The sequence below is a fragment of the Sinohyriopsis cumingii genome, chromosome 16 (genome assembly GCF_028554795.1).
Source record: "Sinohyriopsis cumingii isolate HCF-2022 chromosome 16, ASM2855479v2, whole genome shotgun sequence".
Taxonomy (NCBI): domain Eukaryota; kingdom Metazoa; phylum Mollusca; class Bivalvia; order Unionida; family Unionidae; genus Sinohyriopsis; species Sinohyriopsis cumingii.
The window spans coordinates 60,106,748-60,127,718 of NC_142976.1; the positions used below are offsets into that span (position 1 = coordinate 60,106,748).

Sequence of the window (20,971 nt, forward strand, 5' to 3'; positions counted from 1 at the left end):
CAGATAGCATCATTAAATAGCATTATTATTTTAGTTTGACAGTTGGTCTAAGATATTACTCAAAAGAATATCTTTTCCTGCATAGAATGATTCAATATCACCAAAATATTATATTCAATTCCATCGAAGAGTTATGAGTTCTGAGAGAAGCCTATAATTAGCAGCATATTCTTTACGGTTTTTAGTAGAAATAAAGGTATGGAGATGTTAGAACATTGTTATTTATAATAATAATAATAATAATAATAATAATAATAAAAATATAATAATAATAATAATAATAATAATAATAATAATAATAATAATAATAAAATATTATAATAATAATAATAATAATAATAATAATAATAATAATAATAATAATAATAAATTACAGCACCGAGTGTTTTCAGGTGTTTACAACACATGCCTTTGAAACGCCACATACAATTCGGGAACTTATTATTATTATCATTATTATTATTATTATTATTATTATTATTATTATTATTATTATTATTATTATAATATCGGCTTCATTATATTTGTATTTTCGTATAGAGAAAGTGGTCACATTGTTTCCACAGAACAATCATCACTTGTGAGGACTTTAATTTCATGGTTTTAGCAACCACAAAATCCAAGAAAATTAGTATTAGATGCGATGCGACATCACAGTACTTAGGAAAACCATTTGTCTAAGTCTTTAGTCCTCCTGGTTCATAAAAATCACGAATGCATAAATTATAACGTTACTGCAATGAAATTGTTTCCGGTGATATCTTGCGGATATACAAAAATAAGGCATTAAACTGAGGTGATTGATTACTTGTTAAGGCATGTGCATACATAATTATATTCCTTGGGTCTAAAAAAAATGTATGTCTGCCACTACCTGTCCTTCTTGTAATTTAACACTTTTTCGAAAGATTTATTGTCTGTGGTTTACTGCATGTTAAATGATATCGTGTCTTCTTTTATTTCCTGTAATTTAATAATGCCAAAAGTATAGGAAACCTTTATAATTCCATATTGAAGTACTTCTCAACAAATGAAACATTTATTGGAACCTACACGCATGAAAATTAAACATCATACTTAAAGAAAAACATAAGGATATGAATGGAAACAGACCTCCGTATGATAGCTGCAATTGTTTGGTTGATAGCAGCGCCAAGTGAACTTAGAAACGGAGCTATTAATTTATTTGAAGGATTTCATGAAATACTGATTGCATGTCACGATGTCAGCAAAGGCTTTCGCCTTATATAAGGAAGTCCCCAGAAAGTGCATTGGCCTTTTCTTACGTTGATATACAGGATACAACATGGCAAAGGATAACACGATAGTAAGTGAATTTCTTGAACGTTTATTCTTTAATATCTACCTTTTTAAACTTTGTTTTCCTTTTCATAAGTCGTTGTGCACCAAGATCAGCCAATGTGATGCATAACTGTTTGTTTTGGTTCTAAACTGACCTTGAAATAAATTCAAAATATACTATTAACTTCGGATTGTACTTCCAAAGCGTCACTTTTGAAGTACACAAATATAAAAGCGAAGTTTAAGGACTTACTCCTAACTGCGAAATGTGCAAAATCAAACTATGAGCTTTATTCTATCTTCTTCGATAATGCCATCTTGTCTATAGCTTTGCGGAAATAAGTCCTGGAAGCGGTTATCGCCATCACTTTGGGTCTGATCACAGACATCGATGGCCCCATGTAAGCTTTAAACCGTTTATATTAAAATCAATGATGCAGTTCTGAAGAAGAAGAAGAAAAACATGATGATGATGATGACGATGATAAAGAAAAAGAAGATGAAGAAGAAGATCATGATCAAGATGAAACTAAGTTATCGACCTGTCTGCTATAACAGTCATACCTTGTAAGGGCATGCACCCTAGACACACTTCATATATAGCATCATCAAAACTGAAGAAAAAAAAGGTTTCCAATTGGCTACTGCGAAGCCACACCATTGCTAGATAAGTGATTCTAAAAATAAATGTTACAGCGCATGTGAATAGTCTATAGTAAAAGTCACACAGGTCATGTAGGCATTCAGCACCCACTGTTTAAGTAATGGGTGTACTGTGTTTAGAATTTGATTCTACACACCTTTAAGGGGTAAGTATTCACATCTTTTGGATTCTTGTACATACACATTCCTTTGGAAAGTAATTATTTAGATACCAGAAGAAATGCATACGGCAAAATCCGTGTTAAAGTATGACGACATTATTGGACGAAATGAATATAAAGGTGTGATCCAGTACAATCCGGATCGAAAGTCGCGCGCTGTGATGTCACAATGAAAGCTACGAATAATAATAAGCAAATTCGTAATACCCTATATTGTGAGAATTCCACTCGACGTGCTCTTTTTTTTTACCCATGTTTAGTACATAACCACCATTGTGAAAGACCATAGCGATTGATAATTTTCGTGTGGAGGTTTCTTTATGGCAGTTATGGTGCAGAGCATTTAATAATTAGGATTGAATATACTTTGGTTAAAGAAAATAAGTGTTTAATTTTAAAAGAGCAATTTTATATTTAATTTAAAATGAGTACATTTTTGGTATCAGTCATGCCTAGATAGATGGAAAATGACTCAGAAGGTTTGGTCGAGAAACCGAAAATATGATTGCAGCAGATGTTATACTATTCTATTAGGACCATAATTTTTCTACACTTCAACTGTGATCGTTCGAGGACTACATCCACTTGTCATTGAAACACTCTCTGCAACTAACGATTGCCCACTGGCCACCACTATTGCTTGTTATGTGTGTGTGAATGAAGCCTATTTACAGCAAGGCTGAAACCATGCCGCAAGGATTCTTAGCGCATCTCTTATCATGACAGCCACAAATCGGCGCATACAGTGCGGATTACCCATTAAGTAGACTATGCAAGTGCTTAAAGCACCAGTAAAAATTCACAATAATTGTCGATAATAAAACTGTTGTTGTTTTAGGGTTTAACGCCATTTTTCAGCACAAGATAGACTATGCATGGCGGCCAGTATTAATGGTGGAGGAAGAACCCGGGAAAACCCCGGAAAGAACCAAAGACCCACGAGAAGTTACTGGCAAGCTTTTCCACACTGGCTGAATCCGAGACTCGAACCCACGCAGACAGAGGTGAGATGGCAGTGATCCTTAACGGACAGCGCTTTAGACCGCTCGGCCACTCGGGGTCCCGATAATAAAACTAAATGAATCATATATGACCATTTCGATCTCCATGTACGAGTATTTTGATTTGGGACGTTGGGTTTTTAGTTTCACATTTTATTGGAGAGGGCACCATAATATTTTAAGTGCTTAGAGCCCTGAAAGGCCTTAATCAGGCACGGGGCACATAGATATTCAAATAGTCATAACTTCAAATTTTGTCAATCAATTTTGGTGAACATTTCAGTGTGTATTTGGAATTTATCTTACCTTCAATGGAAGATTTATCATTATAAAAACTTGGACTTTTACATAAATTTCAAGGCTAACAAGCAGAATTTGTCTCTGCTCTCACGACACATCAATTTTTTCAGGGCTATTGGCAGTATATTGCCGTCAGCTTATACAGCATATAATAATTCAGAAGGGACAAAAATATCAGTCATCAAATTCAGAAATCCAACCTTCGTTTAGCTAGACATTTATATCTCTGCTGGTGTTAGAGCATTATTGTATGTCCGTCTGTCTTAGTCTAACAGTGTACTTCACTAGATACCCATTAATGCCTGTATTTATATCCATCTATCTACTAATGTTTCAGATGGTCGTATTTTATGTAACCTTTCTGTTCCTTATGTTACCACGTCATATTGTGATGCAACTAGAGAAAACTGGACTTCCGCCGGAACTGCAGTCTTGCTTCGAAGATGCTAAAAATAGGACGGATCTAACTAGGACGCCGGGTAGGTATCGGGGTATATACAGTGAGGCATCTAGAATATATGCTGCCGACAAGTTTTAAATTTTCACAAAAAGCAAACACGTGCCTTCGACAACAACTGCTTGGATCTTCTGTATTACACATAGTTTTGACACGTGCCACTCAATGATTATAACAAACTTAAAATGTACTTTTGTTTTAGTCAAGCTTAAAGTGCGCAATATTAAAAAAATTATAAATATTAGAATTATATAAAACTTCATATAACCTCTCCATCAGTAATAAATCACATTGCTTTAATCTTCATTCTTTGCATGGAATTCAGCGAATTGTTAAAATTTTAAAACAAAAAGCAAAAATATGACCTTGGACATTATCAAGGTCTTATGTTGCCTGTTTAGGCTCGAATAAATAGCAACACAAGAAAGACTGAAAACAACAAGCTTTGAAAAATTTAACAAATAATTTATTTCCCTGGAAAAATATTATAAAAGTAAAAAATAAGAACTTACGATTTTAAGAATCAAATAAAAAAATAATCCAAGAATAATCCACGAATAAAATTTTAGAAGTCCTAATAATGAAATGTTCTAATGATTTCAAGTTCGAGTCTCGACGAAAAATCCAAGATGGAAGGCGATGACGTATGCTATATCCGGTACAGTGTGGTTGTCTACAGTTCCTTGTAAAACACAATAAATAATCCTCCGGTTTTGGAAATCCAAATAAAATTTTTAAGATATGTCTTTGTTGAAGAGTTCTGTATGAGCACACGTATATTTCCAGGAAAAAAGAATTAAGCCTTTTGAATCCAAATAATATGATGAAAAATTAACATAAAACCCGAAAACGGGCTTCAACAGAAGGAAACACCTTGACTTCAAGCGTTTTTAAGCCCAGACTGACTAAATTCTCTCTAAGCATCACTTATTAACACTAACTAAAGCGCAACTTCGGAAATGCCTAAATTACGAAATAGAGGATCACGTGATCATGTTTACATATTAAAAAAATCACGTAGCCCAATTAAGACCTTGATAAAAACCAATCATTTGACTCTAAGAATAAAAAAAAGTTCTTTACTTCACTAAAAACTATTTACAAGCCTAAGGTCACGTATCCAATACAGCCTCGATCTCACTCTTATTACTCCCACATTAAAAATAAACAAACAAAAAAAGAACTTGTTGACGTGACTGTTACTAAATTTTTTAATTTAGGTCGGGAACCAGGTCAGCCTTATGTTTACAAAAATGAACTGTCAAGGTCAAACTATTTTCTGGAAAAAGTACGAGTTCCTAGTAAACAGAACTATATTACTATGACATATAATAAACTTAAAAAAATTAGAAAGATTTTAAAACTTAAAAACAATTAAATCAGACATAAATCAAATATACTTAACAAAGGATAAATGTTTTAAAAAGACCTTTGGCATTATCCTGGACAAAGGTTTTTAAAAAGACCTTTGTAAGGCATCGATACCGTCCGCATTTTAGTAAACAATTCTTTAGGGTTTCAGACTAGCGAAGGCATCGTTATCTTTTTAACTGAACAAAGAAACCAAAACACATAACTAAGGTACCTTCAAGCACCATGCAATTTATGGAAAAGCGGAAGATTAATGTTATGAGTGGCATATACGGATTCAAAAGAAAGGCGGAACATATTATTTTGGGTGATATAAAATATCAAATGACTACACCTAAACTATGTGCCTGCATCAATTTTATTAAGTCTTAAATTTGATAACGCGATTTATTTTGTATATTTTAAAACCGACTTATATATATATATATATATATATATATATATATATATATATATATATATATATATATATATATATATATATAAATATATATATATTTATTCTTTTCGCGTCTGTTTTAAAAACTTTCCTCTCTTTGATACCACAGTTTACATTATTATTCAATGATTTGCTTGCGTGCATCACTACATCCGGCGTCCCATCTTTGGTCGTTGAACATTAGCCATTTTGATAGATGCTTAACACCTGGTCATGAATGATGTCACGAAATATAATTTATTGTCATGACCAAAATTGTAAATATTTTATTCTTTAGTATTTAAAAATGCATGTATCAGCTATGACATCCGGAAAGAATTTGACAGTGACGAATTGATAAAATTTACAAATATGCACGAACCGCATTTCAAATTAAGTTATCCCCGAGTGGTTGTTTACAGATCTTTAGAAGGTTTTTAAAAATAACAATAATTGCATTGTTTTTAGGTGGTACAAACAAGTTAACAAGACACTGACGCTCTGAATAATTATCATGTAATACAGATTATTCAAAATTAAAGGTTGAATTCGTTAAATGATAGGTTAAGGCAAGAAAGACAATAATCGACCAGAGAAACAAATTATATTTAATATATTATTTGAAATAGTACGCTATCTATAAGTGAAATATAAATATTTTTATACTTGGGTTACCTCTTTATTTTATTTGTTCTTATATAGCATGCAACTGTCATGTACTCCTCATATGGAGCCTCAATGGCACAGTTGGTAGTGCATCGGACCCGTCATCCAAGAGTCGCAGGTTCGACACCCGTCCAGGACAGCGCGAATCGGCTGTCTCTTTGTGTCTTTGAGAAATGTTCTCTTTTCATCCATGTGACACACAATAATGTGTTAAAAAATGTCGTTTATACCAACAAATGCAACAACAAAAATGTCACATAATCATGTCAATGTGCGACTTCCTTGGTCTTGCAACAATAAACGGCATAGAAGAAATTAATGCCAAAGAAATTACAAGTTCTCTCCTCATTCAATAAATCTTTCGACTTCTCTAAAGATTTAGATCTCGTCTGCTTTGTCTTGTATATGAACGACTATGGTATACGTGACCAACAAAGTACAGGAAATGTACACCGATTACGGTTTATCCACTACTCATTTATTCTTTGATTCGGATATAATTATCTTTAATATTAATTTATTACATGACCGGGGGCTTTGTTTTCTTTACATGTGTTTCCCATATTTTAATGATGCTGGCCTCGGGCAGCAGAACATATTTATTCACTGCACAGTTTGACACAACCGGTAGGGATCGCGTAACAGACAAGTGTCATGTAAGTGTATGTCCAAATGTTTATAAAGATGCTTATTATAATATATAGGTGTGCATAGGTAATGCTTTTTATAGCAATTACATGATCGATGTGATCTGAGCCTTGGAATAGTATACATCACATGGTGGCACAGTGACTATTATTATTATTATATTATTATTATTATTTCTAGCAACTGTAGTAAAAGCCGTAGGAGACAAAGGGAGGCATATACATAACACAGTGGCTCAGTGACTATTATTATTATTATTATTATTATTATTATTATTATTATTGTTATTATTATTATTTTCTAGCAATGGTAGTAAAATCCGTAGGAGACAAAGGGAGAAACGTACATAGCGACTGTCACATCTCCGTAAGTGACTCTTTTTACTCCGGGAATAAAGAGAGAAAAAACAAGCTATAAGATGACGCGACACATTGTACGCTTCTGAACAACTAAATGAACAGCAATATTCCCGTCTGAGTTTAATGTTACTTATGTTGACAAAATGCATACACTAGATTTGGTCGAAATCCTATACGAAATTTGTCCATCTGTTCAGCTGAGTTCACAAATAAAATATTACACCGGAAAGAGTTTATACTGCAGTAGGGTCCTTTCTCTATAAATGCACTATAACATAGAACCAAACCCGTTGAGTATATTCTGATTTATTTAGCTAACTAGAAGCATCACAGTTTCAAGTATTTCTTTTTTCTTCAACATCTTTCAGGGGAACAAATATTTTGGAGCTGCGTGCAACGTTTCACGTACAAAATAACTCCCCACGTACAGCACACGATTAATTTCAACACGGAACAATTTTTTAAAGGACTTCTAGATCCGGAGCTGGACCTACTATTCAAAGGATTAAGAGTCAAGCGACAAGCTGGGGCCAGGGTCAGGAAAGAAATACGCATGCTCACAGATAGCGAGAGAAACGACTTCTTCCGGGCCGTAAATATGCTTAAAAATGACAAGGTAATTATTACCTTCGTTTCCTTTTTTATGCTTTTTATACTAAATTGTGTTCCTAAACTACCTAAAATTAAATTTATTCAAAGAAACATATACTAGTGGAAATATTTTTTTTTAAACAGCGAACATATAATTTCATCTGTGACAATATATATAAAGACAAGTTTCACTACCAATCTATTTATTATAAAACAGTAGACACAATGCATATAAAAAATAGTTCCATAACCAATCTATTTATCACAAAACAGAGAGACACAATGCATATAACAAACAGTTTCATAACCAGTCTATTTATCACACAACAAAGACACTGAATCTTGTCACAACATGACCTAAATTGTATTTCAAACATGTTTCTGATGATTTTGAAAACAAACTGGGATTAAAACAGAAATAAAGCTTTGGTGAAAAAATGGACATGACATAAAATAACCATTTACTAGAATAGAATGAGATCTCTCTAAATTTCTAGTAGAAGTTTAATTTACAATTGAAGTTTAGAAGTAGCATCACCGTATATTGTGCAGAGTTTCAACTTAATCCTTAAATCGTGTTTTAAGTTTGGACCGTTCTTGGAGACTCCGATCGTATAAAAAAACTGCACTGGATAGGAAGTATTGGACATGTTTTTTTATTGTTCGCTTGTTTTTTTCTAATATATTTTTTAAATGGTTCGCTTTAGTTTGATTTTATTTTTTGTCTCCATAGATTTTATTAATTTTCTTGTGTGCGTGTGTGTGTGTGTGGGGGGGGGAGGGGGCTTTGATGAGATGTTGACATTGTTATGTTTTAATTTGACTCCATTATTTCGATTCTTTTAGAGTCTGGAACCTAACGTGTACGACAACTTCACTGACCTTCATTTAATAAACATACTCCGCAGTCACTTTGGTCCTGCCTTCGTAGCCTGGCATAGGGTCTACCTGTACATGTAAGTAGTAGCAGTAGTGGTAGTGGTTTTGGTTGCGACATTAGTAGTAGTAGTAGCAGTAACAAAAAGATTAAGCTGTTGTTGTTGTGGTGTTGTTGGTGGTGGTGGCGGTAACTATTGTCGGGGTGATGAACATGATGATGGTAGACAACTTGGTAAAAGTATTGGAAGCAATGTGATCAGTGATTATAGGTAGTAGTGGTAGCGATGGTGGTGGTGATTTTATTAGGTATGCAAATTGTAGCAACATCCGAAATAAGTGTAGTAACGTTGCATATTAGAGCTGGTAAATGGTAATGCTTGTGGTAGGGGTTAGAGCAAGAGGATGAAGGTGTGGGTTGATGTATGAATGGTTTGGAAGCAGTGGATGAAAGAATGGTAATGACATTGTGAAATAATAAAACTGCTTGAAATGCTTCTTGAAATATGAAGAAAACTAAATGAAGCCGCTTAAGACCTTATTATATCTCTGAAAGTCGTTTCAGTTTTGATCTAATCGAATTCAATCTGAGCGAAAAGGAAAAGTGCGTACTCATTTTGCAGTACGTCATATTCCCGTGCATCCGTCTTTACGTCACACGTGTTGAATAAATTTTAAAGGACATTAAGGAGTGAAACCATATTTGGTCTGGGGATAATCTCAAGAAGACAATGATCAAGTTTGAGTTTCGCCATTTTCCAGTGAAATTTTCGTAGTTATTTCCCCTATTCAGCTTGAGGGTTTTGTCCCATACTCCCCATAGCTAGTTACGTCTCTTGGGGAAGGATAATGTCACAGCCACAACGATGTATGGTAGTAAAATGCCAACTGGTGAAAACCGTACGCTTCGATAGCTGTAACTTAACATTACAGCCACAACGATGTAAAATGCCAACTGGTGAAAACCGCACGCTTCGATAACTGCAACTTAAGATCACAGCCACAACGATGTATGGTAGTAAAATGCCAACTGGTGAAAATCGTACGCTTCGACAGCTGCAACTTAACATTACAGCCACAACGATGTATGGTAGTAAAATGCCAACTGGTGAAAACCGTACGCTTCTATAGCTGTAACTTAACATTACAGCCACAACGATGTAAAATGCCAACTGGTGAAAACCGCACGCTTCGATAACTGCAACTTAAGATCACAGCCACAACGACGTATGGTAGTAAAATGCCCACTGGTGAAAACCGCACGCTTCGATAACTGCAACTTAAGATCACAGTCACAACTATGTAAGGTAATAAAATACCAACTTGTGAAAACATACGCTTCGATAACTGCAGAACACTTAATTAAAACTGCATTTAATGTGATATTTCTCTACAATGGCTTACGTGCAGAATATGAAGATTATATCTAATACGTACGAAGAAAGTGTCATGAATTCTTTACTTACAGAGACGGATCACAGGGATGGCTACCTTGAAAGGTAGTACGCGGCAGACGTCACAATATACCAGTAACGTCACAATAAAACGCATATCAACCGCCAAAATAATTTATTTGCTTATTCCTTGTTTTTCATATTGGATTTCAAACTGTGATAACAGATGAACTATAGGATTCAGGCAGCGTACTGATGCGTTCATACGCAAAGACACTGTGCTAAAACATAGCTGAACCTAGGGTCAAAACTGTCTTCAGGAAGAGATGTATTCTGAAAGAGTACGAGTTGTCAGGAGCGTGGATTTGTTCTTAAATAATAAACTCTGAGGCTCTTTATGCACTGAAATTAATTACGACATAGGTCAAGTTGCAAGATCAGACGGTTGTAAGACAAACTATGAATCAGGTTAGTCTAACCGTTATAAACGGTTGAATAAAGATACTGAGAGGTACACGAAGAGAAGATTTACTTATGTTATTATGACTTTCTCCAGAAGACTCGCGGCCGACCATGAGACAGCTACACGCCAACAGCAGCGCAGTTGCATATCAAAATTGCGTCACGGGTTAAATATGCCGAAATCGCACATGTGGTCACTGATAAACAAAACAGTATTCATATCTCAGCCATTTTCGCCCCTGTAGCTGCCGCGTGTATTCGCAGACGAGCCCAAGTCCCCAAGTTCAAGCTGGACAAGCGCTGTCGAGATCTTCAAGATTACAGTGCAAGCGTTCCAGCTGTATACAAAGCAAACATAGACCCTGAGCAGTTTGTCACGGATGCGCCATGGAATCATCACAATGTTCAGCACGTGGGCGAAACGGTGCTGCCGTCCGGAATCAAGGCAACTAACGCGATGAATATGGAATTTATCATGCCTATTCATTTAACGAAAAAAGGCTTTTCTCCCTTTTATAACCTCGTTTCGAAGTGATGCCCTTCTGATCTTGAACCGTAAATACAACGAGACTATCAATTATGAAATCAACAAAGGTATTGCAAGGATCCTAGAGAGGTTTGAAAAATACTGAAGAGGAGATTCAGGATGGATGCTTTACAGATGCTTGAAAGTTCATTTTCACATTTTCCCGTACCAGTTTTTACGTCTGTCCAGTTCTACCGCGCACAGTAATAAACGTGGAAAACGATGACAACTGATGTATCGAATAAGCGATCGTATCTGCGCTGCATCCTGCGAGCGATCATACAGATCAGCCTTGAAAATATAAACAGAATCCAGGGGAACCCAAGTTAGGTAACACTGAATTTCTTATATATACATAACTGACAAAAAGACTGAAGAGCTCAATCCTGGTATCGCAGTTAATCTGTTCGCATGGAACAAAGGCTTTATATCAGAAATGACGACCCACACGTGCACGCGAGCGAACCGAAGTTGATCTGTTGTTAATGACCGAAATGGATGGCCCAATGGCGCGGCATTACATGCAGATAAAAAGTATATCCCGGATGGTGTACCTGCACAGCAAAAACAAGACCAAAAATACCTGTGTTGACATTGTCTACGTGTATTCAACACACAACAGTTACCTGATACGCATTACTTTTACTGTGGCAGAATAGCTGAAAAGCCGAATAGTACAATCATGCCAGGATCAAGCAAGACTATTCCGAAATTGACGGCGGTGCAACGGAAGATGAAGGTCCCGTATGTGATTTAAGCAGACTCCGAATGTTTCACACCTTGTGTTGCTACTATGACCACTGGATCTGGCGTGCAGTCTCAGTTGCATCAAACGCGACAATATCTTTCATCACGAATAATGTGGAAATATATTTGAAGTTTAGGTTAGGTAATCAACGATTTATTGACTTTTTGCAATTCCTTAATTCCATTCTTGATATACTGGTAAGAAAGATTGCGGCAAACGGCAACGGTCGTTTTATAATCACTCGCTGAAGTGATAGTACTTTCCCGGATGGTAATGGAACAGAAAGTTAGAATTCGGCTTTCTCACGCATAAAGAAATTTACCCACACGAGTGACTGGATTAGGTTTGATGAAACTAAGTTGCCATTGATTTATGATTTTTATTCGTCGCTGTCCCGCGAAGACATAACTGCTAATGATTAGGCGAACAACCTCTGTTCCGCCTTCGGTTGTCAAAAGCACAGTGACTATCACGAGCCATACCTGCGCACGGATGTGTTGCTGCTCGTGGATGTGTTTTAGGTGTTTCTATATACTGCCATAGTCGTGTACAAGCTCGACCCAGCGCGCACCACTTCTCGTCCCAGGCAATGGCCTGGGATGCAATGATGTTGAAAACCTGCGTTGAGCTGGAACTTTTAATAGACATAAACCAACATCTGTTTTTGGAACGTGGTATCTATAGCGGTATATCGATAGCAAGTCACCCCTACGCCTGTTGGCTGCTTTCAATGGATTGATCCCGAAAGATATGAAAAAGAAATATATGAAAAAAATATAACACCAGCAGGCAGCGACTATGGCTGTTTCCTGGAGGTTGGAATGAAATACCCCCAACGAGCTACATCAAGCGCACAACGATTAATTGTTGGCCGTGGAGGCAGTATTGGTTGCACAATATTGGTTATACCTGTAAAAGTGCTGATTAGTCGCTGTTACCGGGCACATGTAAAGAGTATGTAACAAGCTGTTGCCAAACCTGTGCGCCAAAAAAAAAAATGTAGCTGTTCATGTTGAAAACATGTAGTAATCAGGGTATCAGCTTGACGCAACGTTTACATGAACAAAGAGACATCGTTCATTGCGCGACGGCAGACCATCAATAAACCAGTGAACTTGTGGATCATCTGGAACACTTTTGGGGGTCGGTTCGCACACGCAACAACGCGCCAGAATTTATCAATTAGGCCACATTGATTTGACAGCGATCGCTCACCAATAACATCTTGGACGCGGAGATGTTGCATGCGCTGATGTATGAACTCGCTAAAGACATCAATGATGTATATGACGATGATCATCTCTGATGCGCTTCCTATTCTTCGTGAAATCAATGCTGAATAAAATCCCCATTAACACACTACTGCTTTCGTCTGCAGAGTTAACTATGTAGAAATAGCTAAAGTAGAAACTGCAAACAAAGAATACGCAATGGATTAACGAAAATCTATCATACAACTTCAGGAGGGAAAGCTCTAAAGCCGTAAGTTAAGCGTGAGGTATTTGTTGTCTCAAAGAATATGCAAAATAATTTATTTAATTATTTTGAAGAAAAACAAAATCAACAAAAATGTATAATACAATGGTAAGTTGTATGTATTACAATAGCATAATATGTTATGTGGAACTTTGTTTGGCATAGGGAGTGGGTGGCAAAATTGTGTGCGGAGTAATTTGCAATTAGGACTTTTCTCCCTTTAAATATTGCCTGCATAATGTTTCTCTCAGGATCATGCCAACATTTTCCTATAATAAATAAATAAGAGCATACTTTTTATATTTTAAAGGTTTGAAACACTTCTCCGCACAAAAGTGCCAGGTGTAACTCTTCCATACTGGGCATCTGCTTTGGATAGAGAGATGCATGACCCTACCCAATCTGTCATGTGGGCAGATGAGTTCCTAGGTAACGGCTTCGGCGAACCAATCACAGGACCTTTCTCAAACTGGACTAAGATAAATCCAATTCAATACTTCGAACGCCAAATCGGAGCAAGCGGTGAACTTTTCTCGTACGACGGCTTACAGAGAGTTTTATCTAAACAGAGAAATGAACAGATTTTCCAGCCAACCGCACCATTTGGTGACAGTTTGGAAGACCAGCACGGGGCAGTTCATCAGTGGATTGGAGGTTCAATGCGAAACTTAGTCAGTGCGCCACATGATCCACTTTTCTTTTTACATCATGCTTTTGTCGATTTGATCTGGGAAAGCTTTCGAATACGCCAGTTTCAGTCTAGCTTGGACCCTACCAGGGACTACCCCTGGGATCGGAATAACGGACGCTTGCCAAGCGAACACGCCCCCGAGTCTGACATGGGTTTCTCTTTCGTCAGAGTTTCAAATATTCAAGGCTTTGGTACGGGGTTTTCAAATTTGGTCCAATATGATCCTATCCCGTCGTGCACAGCGCTGAGACCTCGGTGCGGATCTAGATTCTTGCGCTGTGACACGAACGCCACACGTCCAAGATGCGTGTCAAGAGCCATATCTGATGTTCCTGGACTCACAAATTATGTCAATATTTTAAGCGGGATGGGTCGACCGGATCGGGAAATGTGTCCTATACCAGAAACTGACCGTCCAGCTCAAAATAACTTCGCCATCAATGGAGTAGTTGATGTCAATAACTGGGTATATGTTCCTGTTAGGATTATATCCAAACGGCCACCGTCTTTTCGAAGATTTAGCTACCTCAAAAGTAGCGGGCAACAATCCGCGACTTCCATACCAGAATCGAATCAAGCTACTTATAAAGACTGTAAAATAGAAGACACTGTAGCTGGCAAGATCAAAGTTGTCTCCATTGGATTAAACTATATTGGGCAGTACGAGGAGTTTGCAATCGTAGATAACAGACAAGAGATCGCTGTGTCCTCCATTTCAATAGCCGTACGGAAGCCATTGTACCAACACACAGAGACTCTCGTATCAGCATTTGATAAATGTGGCAGGGTATGTCGACCATTCTACAGCAGGACCGATAAAGGGGACGATGAGCCGTTTTCAGGGGCTATTCTTCTGACATCATCTGGAACAGTGCAGTATCAAAGTTCCGCCTCCGAATCAATCAAATCCGCATGGACTGTTGGTTCTGATGACGCGTGCCCTGTATTCAGTATTAAATCACCGTATATTACTTTCTACTGCGATTACCGTGGTATTTGGCCATGGGAAATGTATAAAAACGACTCTGGGGTCTCCAAAATGTCCATACCAACAAGATTTCGAAATGTAGAAAATCAAGGAAATTTAGATGAAAAGGGACAGCTTGCTGTAATAAATGAAAGGAAAGACATGCCATCAACTGTACAAATTGACACTGCAAAAGCAAGCGCGGGAGATTCATCTACGAGTTACGTACAGACATTAGCAGCGCAAGAAAAGCCGAATCCGTGTAATAATGTATACCCAACATCGCCAGTAGATATGGCTTTATGTAAGAAACAAATACAAGGAACTTTGCAAATTAAAAATGCAAGGTAAATGGCGATAAAAATGCATGTATCTCGGGCATATATAACTGGCAAGTGCAATTTATGACGAATCGTTTTCAGGTGGTGTTACAAATCACAGTGGCACTCCCTAAGTCAAAAAGGAATATGTTATGCCGTTCTCTCTCTCTCTCTCTCCAACTGTACGACAGTGGAGACCAGAATGCTTTGTCGGTAAAATAAACGAAACAAGAAAATGGTTCACTTTTAAAATTCAAAGAACCACCTCAAAATAAAATCAAACCAGTGATATTTCAGGAGAGATACTGTGACATTTTCCATGTTGAAATTATTTCATTGGAACAATGTGCTGGAGCTTGCTTGTATTTCGACCTAATTTTGGATGATATTCATATTCTCATTTTCACGAACAAAGGAAACATTGGATATTCCTGTCAGACCTGTCAAAACAAGGAACAACAGGACATAGGAAAGACATTATAAATACTACAGAATAAGGGTTTGGTATCTTGCTAGTTTATTTATGTCAGGAGCATGAACAGGCAAAACAATATCAAATCATTTGATGACTTCAAAAAACCTTTAAGCTGTATGCAATATATAATGACTAGAGAGAGGAATGGTATTAGTATTCGTATCTAAACAATACAAGTAGAAAATAAATAAATAAATATATTAGTACTATCTAATGATATAAATAAATGAGTACTATATGATGTTATAAGTAAATGAGTACCATTTGATATAAATAAGTACTATTTGAGGCTATAAAAATGAGTACCATTTGAAGTAAATGAGTACCATTTGATGCTAAAAATAAATGAGTACCATTTGATATAAATGAGTACTAGTTGATGCTATAATTAAATCAGTACTATTTTATAAATAAATGAATACTATTTAATGCTATAAATAAATGAATACTCTATGATGTTATAAATAAATGGGTACTATTTTGATGCTATAAATATATTTGTACTATTTGATGTTACAAGTAAATGAGTACTAATGCTATAATGATATTAGTACTATTTGATGTTATAAGTAAATGAGTACTGTCTGATGTTATAAATATATTACTACTGTTTGATGATACAAGTAAATGAGTACTAGCTGATGTTATAATTATATTAGTACTATTTGATGTTACAAGTAAATGAGTGCTATCTGATGTTATAAACATATTAGTACTATTTGATGCTACAAGTAAACGAGTACTAGCTGATGTCATAAATATATTAGTACTATTTGATGTTACAAGTAAATGAGTACTATCTGATGTTATAAACATATTAGTACTATTTGATGCTACAAGTAAACGAGTACTAGCTGATGTCATAAATATATTAGTACTATTTGATGTTACAAGTAAATGAGTAGTAGCCGATGTTATAAATATATTAGTACTATTTGATGTTATAAGTAAATGAATACTGTCTGATGTTATAAATAAAAGAGTACTGTCTGATGTTATTCTGATGTGTCAACTGATGTCCATGATGAACTTCAGCTTCTCTATCGCTATGCATCCGAGGCGGACGCTCTAACCACTAGACCACCGGAGCGGTCAGCACATGTATATGAATCAACATGACGATAATGTCATTCATATAGCTAAAAACACATGGGTCTCACATTTTCTAGCTGTTGGACCGTAATATTAAACGTTCAGTCATTCCCTACTGCAGGGCCGTCTTAACAACATTGTAGGCTCTGGGCAAAGCAATGCACTGGGGCCCCCTACCGGCTCTACCCACCCACAGGAATTCAGCTAGATGTCACTATTTTTTAAAATTGGGAAACGTGTTTCCCACTGCACGTTTAAAGCAAATTAAATTGCCAAAAGATATTTCAATATTCATGAACAATATGGGCAGCATGATGCCCCTAGAAGCGCGAGGCCCTGGGCAACTGCCCGGTGTGCCCATGCCTTAAAACGGCACTGCCCTACTGTATATCTGCTTCGTGTCATCATCATTAATCTTGAACACCAAAGTAATTCTGACGGCATCCACAATGGCGTATGCGCACCTCTGTCCTTGGCATTTGACTTAGGTTCTATCTTACTCAATAGTATCCCGCTGTATCGTGTTACCACAATCTTTGTGGTACGCTTGTGCTGGAAATTGTGACGAACGTCGTTCAAGCGAAATTGTTAATTATTGCTGTAAAATTTGTATTCTCGGTGGAATTGACGATAATTTGTTGTTTTGAAGATATTTAATTTAACGATTTAATATTGGCATAATATCAGGCGATGAACCCAAGTGCGCAGATCTAACACCCACTGGTTACTCCATCAAGTCGTTCCCCAGCCACTCTAGCGGAGGCGGAATAGCTGTCATCACAAAGAACCCCATGATCAAACGTTCTAACCTCACCAAAACATTCAATTTCGATCACACGTCGTTTGAACTAGTCCAAACCACACTCACAATGGAGGGGCCCCGAGTGGCCGAGTGGTCTAAAGCGCTCTCCGTTACGGACCACTGCCATCTCACCTCTGTCTGCGTGGGTTCGAGTCTCGGATTCAGCCAATGTGGGTATGTGAGAAAGCTTGCCAGTAGCTTCTCGTGGGTCGGTGGTTCCTTCCGGGGTTTTCCCGGGTTCTTCCTCCACCATTAATACTGGCCGCCATGTATAGCCTATCGTGTGCTGAAAAATGGCGTTAAACTCTACAACAACAGCAACTCACAATGGAGCAAAGCTCAGTCCACTGTTTCTGCCTATACCACCTTCCTCCTAGCAGAAAAAAACAAGCTGACTTAATCTCTCTTTTTGGAGCAGTTTCCGAATCTCCTGGAATATGGAAATTCCATAGGTGGCAACCTGATTATTCTTGGAGATTTAAACTTTCACTTAGACTGTCCCGGAAACCCAAAGTAATCAAAGCTCATAGATTCCATTAATGTTTTCAACCTCAGTCAGTTAACCAACACACCCATAAACATGGTCACATTTTAGACTGGATTCTTTATAGACCTGATGATAAAATTCTACGGTTCTCCCTGGTATCCCACGAACTTGCATCAGATTACCTCTGCATTATATAGCATCTTGACGTATCAGTCCCTAACCCTCCACCTTTACCTGCTACTAAGAGAAACCTCCGCGTGATAAATAGAACCAAACTAATGCACGACATCCAAGCAAACCTAACGACTTGCTTACCTCCTACAGCAGAACAACTCGATAACTGCCTGCGTTCATTGCTCGACAAACATGCCCCAGCTACCAAGTGCAGAGTATCAATTCAAAAGTGTTTTCCATGGTATAGCAGTGTTAGGGACCAGCTTCGCACTGCTAAAAGAGACCGCCGTAAAACTGAGAGGCTTTGGCTTTCCACCAGACTCACTATTCATAAGCAAGTCTATCAAACCGCTAAGAAGAAGGTCACAAATATAGTCCATGCAGCGAAATCAGCCCACAACAGTAATAAAATCATGGAAAGTTTCAGTTGCAAAGAGCTCTTCGAGATTACTAACAAGCTAATGTCAAGGAATGTACACCACTTCAAACTACCTTCTCTCCAGTCGACCTTCCGGACATGTTTGCAAATTGCTTCCGTGACAAAGTACAAACCATGATTAGAGATAAGCTTGACACCACAAATTCAATTGACTCGTCGTCACCATACAGTTTGGGTACAGAATTCAGCGGCAACCATTAGCAGCATTTGAACCTGTCTCTATGGATTTCGTACGTACAATCCTGACGAAGAGTGCACCAAAATCATGTGAACTTGATCCAATTCCAACATCACTGCTGCTTGAGTGCTTAGATCCAGTGATGCCTTCACTAACTGATGTTATTAATACCTCTCTCTCATCCGGGGAATTTCCATCATTTTTCAAAACTGCCATTGTAAAGCCTCTGCTGAAGAAACCAACACTAGACCATAACGATTTAAAGAACTACCGTCCAATTTCTAATCTCCCATTCATATAAAACATCTTAGAAAAGGTTGTTCTGTCCCAGCTTGTATCTCATCTGAATTCAAACAGTCTTTTTAGCAATGTACAATCTGCATATCGTCCTTGCCACAGTAGTGAAATTACTCTTCTAAAAGTGGTTAATGACATTCTCTCTGCTTTGGATAGCGGAAAGATTACAATCCTCACCCTCCTTGATTTGTCTGCAGCATTTGACAAAATAGACCCTGATATATTGCTTCACCGTCTCCAGCATGTAGTTGGCATTCATGATACAGACTTACTGTGGTTCGAGTCCTATTTGGTCAACAGGACACATTGTGTCTGCAAATAGAATACACTCCAGCACAGTTAATCTATGTTGTGGTGTTCCACAGGGGTCTGTTCTTGGACCTCTTCTCTTCATTCTATACACTCAGCCGCTCTCAAGTACCATAGATCATCAACCAGTGTCTCACCAATTGTACGCTGATGACACTCAAATATGCAAATATAGCCACCCAACTGCCAACTGAAGTTGATGCTATCATCCAAGGTGTAGAGAGGTGCATTTCTGACGTGAAATCACGGATGACATGTAACAAGCTGAAGATGAATGATGATAAAACTGAGGCCATTCTGATCACAACACAAATACTTTCTCATTCACATCCTTTACCTCAAACAATACATATCAGCAACACCAACATTAAATTCACACAGTCAGTACGAAACCTAGGTGTTACTCTTGACAGTACTCTCACATTGCACCAACATGTCATGAACATATGCAAGGCTGCATATCTTGAGCTGAGCCGCATCAGCTCCATTCGCAAATATCTTTCAGTTGATGCCACTAAAACACCCGTGTGTTCATTAGTACTTTCAAGACTGGACTATTGTAACTCAATTCTGTCTTGCTCATCTCAATATCTACTCCAGAAACTTCAAAAAGTTCAAAACACAGCTGCTCGGATCATACTTTGATTACCACGATTAGAGCACACCTCCCCGCTGCTCTGTACCCTACAGTGGCTATCCATTCGATCCAGTATCAAACACAAAATTTGTTCTCTGTGCTACGTTTCAATGACGGACTCTAGTCCAACATACCTATCCGACCTCACCCATGTGTACACACCAGCAAGATACTTACGCTCCTGGGGCCCCGAGTGGCCGAGTGGTCTAAAGCGCTCTCCGATACGGACCAATTATTTGTACCCTACTTCTTCTTTAATTAAACAATACATTTTTTGAATAGTTGTCTCGGTCAAATTACTTTATAACCTGTTTCAAATTATTCGTTTACTTTCTACCAGTTTACTATATAATCTGTTTTAAATTATCCCTTATTGTCACGTCTAAAAGAAATTACTCCAATGTAAAAGGTCCTCTATACATCCAGTGATATTTATGTCCCTTCGACAATTATCTGAAGAAAAGTCGAACGCGTAGTTTTCTACTCACAACAAAACATGCTCTCAGTTATGTGGGAACTTCAGACTAAAATACGACTCTTATTACAACATAACAACCAGTTATTTATATGCTCATTTTTTTTCTCCGTTAACTTTCATTGTCAGAATCGTTCAGTATTTTACGATATTGCACACCTTCATATTTCATTCACGTGCAGAAAGGAACTACTTTCTATTATAAACAA

General features: G+C 37.3%; 1 protein-coding gene across 1 annotated transcript; it reads left to right on the forward strand.

Moving 5' to 3' along the window:
- Positions 1-1,031: 1,031 nt before the first annotated feature.
- On the forward strand, positions 1,032-16,865 carry LOC149780517 (uncharacterized). The gene is made up of 5 exons (XM_089937514.1): positions 1,032-1,327; positions 3,765-3,906; positions 7,715-7,962; positions 8,784-8,893; positions 13,730-16,865. The coding sequence occupies exons 1-5, from the start codon at positions 1,307-1,309 to the stop codon at positions 15,426-15,428; spliced, it is 2,220 nt and encodes a 739-aa protein (XP_089793640.1). The 5' UTR covers positions 1,032-1,306; the 3' UTR covers positions 15,429-16,865.
- The last annotated feature ends 4,106 nt before the right edge of the window (positions 16,866-20,971 follow it).

What these genes read in the sequence shown, in the direction of transcription:
- LOC149780517 (XM_089937514.1), top strand. Translation starts at nt 1,307, where the DNA reads ATGGCAAAGGATAACACGATA. An exon ending in TGGCAAAGGATAACACGATA is followed by an intron (nt 1,328 to 3,764) that starts GTAAGTGAATTT and finishes CTAATGTTTCAG; the next exon opens with ATGGTCGTATTTTATGTAAC. An exon ending in GGATCTAACTAGGACGCCGG is followed by an intron (nt 3,907 to 7,714) that starts GTAGGTATCGGG and finishes AACATCTTTCAG; the next exon opens with GGGAACAAATATTTTGGAGC.